Here is a 4,352-nt window from a genome sequence, read left to right as displayed (position 1 = left end):
TCACAACAACGTTGAAGAATGACAGCCTTCTACAGTCATCACATGTTCAGAGGATCACAGTGATCATGACCAGGTGTGTCCTGTTCTGTCTCTATTTCATGACAGATGATGCAGAGAACAGGATTCTAAATGTTATATTAGTGTTTAGTAGCTGCTCCATGAACTCTCAGCACGACACCAGAGAGGTGTCGATGCAAGTGAAGGAGAACATTGTTATATACATACACATATATACACAACGTTACTGTTTGTTATTGGCCGACAGAGCTGCTCTTCTGTAACATGTAACGTTTGATGAACTGATCTCAGACCTGGTCCAGAGAGGCCTGAATCTACGGAAGCCCGAGTGGGTCTGAAACATTCAAGTTATAACATTTACTTTAACAACACAAAGACTCTTCTACGCCAGACTCCATGAAGAACCGGTTCACGCGTAAATACCACATATTTATAAAAGATATATAAACGAGAAACCATAAGATGTATATTATGTAAGTGTGCCTTTTAATCGGCATCATCCACAACATGTAAGTCTCAGGTTTAAGGTTTTTATCAGAGTGACGCGTTGGTTCCGCACAATGGTAGCAGCTAGCATGTTAGCTCGTTAGGAAACAAAGCAGAACAACAGTTTATTTTTGTTTTTACCGGAGTGGCTCGCGGACATGAAGTCGTCCTCTTCTCCGTCCATTCGTGAGACGAAGAGAAGGTTCCGTTACCTTTAATCTTTGATATCAACGCGGGAAAAATAAACCAGATCAGAGTAACGATGCGTATAGCTAGCTAGCTAGCTACTGTAGCCCAGAGATCCAAAATGGCGGAACTTCCGTCATATACGCATGCTTGAGTTTTTTTAATTTTTAAATAAACTTTATGAACCACGAACAGAACAATTCACAACAATAATAAAATGTGTTTTCTCAAATAGTGTACTCAAGTACAACTTGAGGTACTTATACTTCTACTCCACAACAATATCTGACAGTTACTTTACAAAAATAAAGCTGAAACAATTACTCCATTAATAAATTGGCTATTACAATAAACGGATCTCAATACTTCTTCCACCACTTAATACAGATATATACTCTTTCTTGCATCTGGAATATAAATGTGTGAAAAAAAAGAATTTACAATAAAAAAGGTTAAGTTAAAAAAAAATACTTTTATTTTGGAAATAAAAGTAGACCGGAAGAGCTGGTCTTCTATAATATGTCTATCTTTGCACTCGGTACTGTTGGTTTCAATGGAGCCATTTACAGTCACGTGTCGACAGCGCTCGCCCTCCTGTGGTTGCGGTGCGTGATTACATATAAACTGATGTAGTTACATTCTGTGGCCACCAGAGGGCAGCAGACACAATTAGCATAGCGGCAGTTCCTGTGAACTCTTTCAAATTAAACGTTTCCAAATAGACCAGGATGTTGATTCGCATTGTGACCACCTGAGGGCAGTGTAGAGACGTTACATTAAAATGACATATTGATATGGTTAGTATGAAATATACACATCGTATAATTGACGACAATCTTTTCCTAAAATCCCACTTTTATTTATTTATATTGTCTAAAAATGTTCACACAGTGACTGAAGCATCACAGACACGTGTTTGTATGTAAAAACAAAGAATCAACAGAAAAACTGCTTTTATTTATTTTTACAGGAACATGTGCTTAGAAAACAAATTAAAGAAATGTGTCTTTAAATAAATTAAATATTTATGTTTTTAAATGTTTTTATTCATAAATGTACAATTTAACAATAATAATTGTAACTTTCTAGTTTGGCAAAAAACAAAGGCTCACAGACACGTTTTATAATATTTAAATCTGTAGTTACTTATTGTTCTATTTGTTTACTATCCCAGTAAACTGAATCTTTGAATTAAATCAAAAGCAATAATCAATAAATCATGATTGTAGTTATCAGTACTTATATTAATAGTACTACTTATCACTGTTAGTTTAACACTGTGTTATTGAGTTTTTTTCGTGTTCAATAAAGTTAATAAAAAAAATAAAACAACCTCTGGCTGTACAGTGACGTCATTAACGCGCGACGCTCCCTACAGAGGAAAAGACACACGCGTGTTTTTGACGGACCAGGATCCAGACCCGAGTCCAGTCTTCGGTCCACTTGTACCGGGTTGTGATGGCGGACACCAGCCGGCTGTGCTCCGTGTGGCTCGGCTCTGAGACCGGCATCCTGAAGGGGGTCAGTCTGACCCGGAAACAGGCCTTTAACTTCTGCAACACGAGCCACCTGAGCCGGGACCAGGAGGTCCGCGCGCTGTGCTGGGGGGACCCGGATGAGAGCGAGCTGCTGGTCGGGTCCGCGGACGGAACCGTGAAGACCTTCAGCACCGAGAAGGGGGTCTTCACGGAGACCCGGCGCTGCGGAGACCCCGTTACCGACGGCCCCTTCACCGGGCTGGCTGCGCTGATGAGCGGCTCCTCGTCGGTGGTCACCTGCGTGGAGAGCGGGGCGGTGCGGGTCTGGCGCGAGGACCGAGGGGACGAGCCCGTCACGGAGCTGCACGCGGGGAAGAACGTGTGCCGGATGCGACAGAGTCCGGTTAACCGGCACGTGGTCGCGACCGGCGGTAAGGAGAACGGGCTGAAGATCTGGGACCTGCAGAAACCCGAGAGCCCCGTGTTCACCGCGAAGAACCTGCGGGACGACTGGCTGGACCTACGGAGGCCGCAGTGGGTCAGAGACGTGGCCTTCATCCCGGACTCTGACAAAGTGGTCACGTGCACAGGTTACCATCAGGTGTGTTGCTGTAGACCACGTGGGACCAGGAAGTCAACATTACAGAACACATAAATGTTTAAAGCAATAAAAGTCAACAACTAATCAAGTTTTCAGAGCTAGTGGTCTTTAATAATTCTGTAAACAAAGTGTCACTTTAATAACTAAAGTAAAGTCACTGAAGGGTCTGAGAATGTAGAAGTGAAGCAGATTTATTGACTATAATCACAGTTTACATCTCGTTGACTGCAGAGAAGACTTGAATGCACCACGTCTGTCTGTCTGTTAGTCCTGCAGCTTTAACGTTGTCTTCCCCCCCCCCCCAGGTCCACGTGTTCGATCCCTCCTCCCCTCAGCGGCGTCCCGTCCTGGAGGTGGAGTACGGCGAGTACCCGCTCACCGCTCTGTCCCTGCCCGCCGCTGGAGGCACGGTGGTGGTGGGAAACACCCACGGCGAGATCGCCGTGCTGGACCTGAGGAAAGGGGTCGTCCGGGGCTGCCTGAAGGGGCTGGCGGGGGGGGTGCGGTCGCTGCAGTGTCACCCGTCCCGGCCCGAGGTGGCGTCCTGCGGCCTGGACCGCTTCCTCCGCATCCACGGCCTGGAGGACCGCAAGCTGCAGCACAAGGTCTACCTCAAGTCCAGACTCAACTGTGTCCTGCTCGCCAGCAGAGACCTGGGGGACGGAGGGGGGGCGGTGGAGGGGGAGGTGAAGGAGGAAGACGGGGGAGAGGACGACGACGACGACGTGTGGGAGACCATGGAGCGGGTGGAGGAGAAGACGAAGAGGAAAACAACAGAAGAAGAAGAGGAGCTGCAGAAGAAGAGAAAGAAAACACAGGACTGAGGGGCGTTTGAGGCCTGATCAGAGTGTGGGACATTTCAGCGATAAAAAAAAGTTAGTTTATTGATCGGAGACCAATCTGTCTCTACAGATGTATTTTGTGATATTTTGTCAGTAGCCTGAATCTTTATTAAAACAAGTGTTCTATATGTCAAATATACTTCTGTTCCTTCTAAATGACACGTTTTCAGAACTCTTAAGAACAAAACATTCAAAAACTCCGAGTTATGATCGCTACAATTCAGCACATGTGAATATATTAAGTCATTAAAATAAGCTCCGCCTTTAAAGTGAGAAACGTAATATTATAACTTGTATTATTCTGCATAATGAGTACTTTCAGTTATGGTACTTGAAGTATATTTAAAGTTCATGTGAGGAACTTTAACCTGGTCCTGAACCAGTCTCAGTGTAGTCCTGATCCTCTATATGAACCAGTCTGTGTAGTCCTGATCCTCTATATGAACCAGTCTCAGCGTAGTCCTGATCCTCTATATGAACCAGTCTCAGCGTAGTCCTGATCCTCTATATGAACCAGTCTCAGCGTAGTCCTGATCCTCTATATGAACCAATCTCAGACTCCAGCAGAGACCGGTCCACCGAGGACAGACAGATCTGGAGCTCCGGAGGGAGGAGGAGAGCTCAGCTCCCGGCAGCAGCAGCGTCTCCTCCTCTTCTTCCTCTTCCTCCTCCTCCTCCTGGAGCAGAGCTTCTCCTCTCTGCTGGAGACCCAGGATGTATTGCTGGACCCGCTGGAGGGAA

At 45.6% G+C, this 4,352-nt stretch overlaps 2 protein-coding genes across 2 annotated transcripts in view; one reads left to right on the top strand and one right to left on the bottom strand.

Moving 5' to 3' along the window:
* Positions 1-815, bottom strand: part of iws1 (interacts with SUPT6H, CTD assembly factor 1) — a 13,837-nt gene extending 13,022 nt beyond the window's left edge. Inside the window, 1 exon segment of the mRNA XM_076082797.1 lies at positions 646-815. Coding sequence (XP_075938912.1) covers positions 646-688 — 43 coding nt within the window. The 5' untranslated portion in view covers positions 689-815.
* Positions 816-2,020: 1,205 nt separating this feature from the next.
* On the top strand, positions 2,021-3,746 carry wdr74 (WD repeat domain 74). The gene is made up of 2 exons (XM_076082798.1): positions 2,021-2,769; positions 3,075-3,746. The coding sequence occupies exons 1-2, from the start codon at positions 2,149-2,151 to the stop codon at positions 3,591-3,593; spliced, it is 1,140 nt and encodes a 379-aa protein (XP_075938913.1). The 5' UTR covers positions 2,021-2,148; the 3' UTR covers positions 3,594-3,746.
* The last annotated feature ends 606 nt before the right edge of the window (positions 3,747-4,352 follow it).

This window comes from Anarhichas minor, unplaced genomic scaffold, assembly GCF_050575085.1.
Source record: "Anarhichas minor isolate MPS153535 unplaced genomic scaffold, ASM5057508v1 ptg000102l, whole genome shotgun sequence".
In the NCBI taxonomy this organism is placed as follows: Eukaryota; Metazoa; Chordata; class Actinopteri; order Perciformes; family Anarhichadidae; genus Anarhichas; species Anarhichas minor.
Note: the sequence above shows the minus strand (reverse complement) of the source record. Positions and strands in the feature narration are given on the sequence as shown.

Bases quoted from the DNA above. Each gene is read 5' to 3' on its own strand.
- wdr74 (XM_076082798.1), top strand. From the start codon at position 2,149: ATGGCGGACACCAGCCGGCTGTGCTCCGTGTGGCTCGGCTCTGAGACC. The intron at 2,770-3,074 runs GTGTGTTGCTGT...CCCCCCCCCCAG, and splicing joins CGTGCACAGGTTACCATCAG to GTCCACGTGTTCGATCCCTC.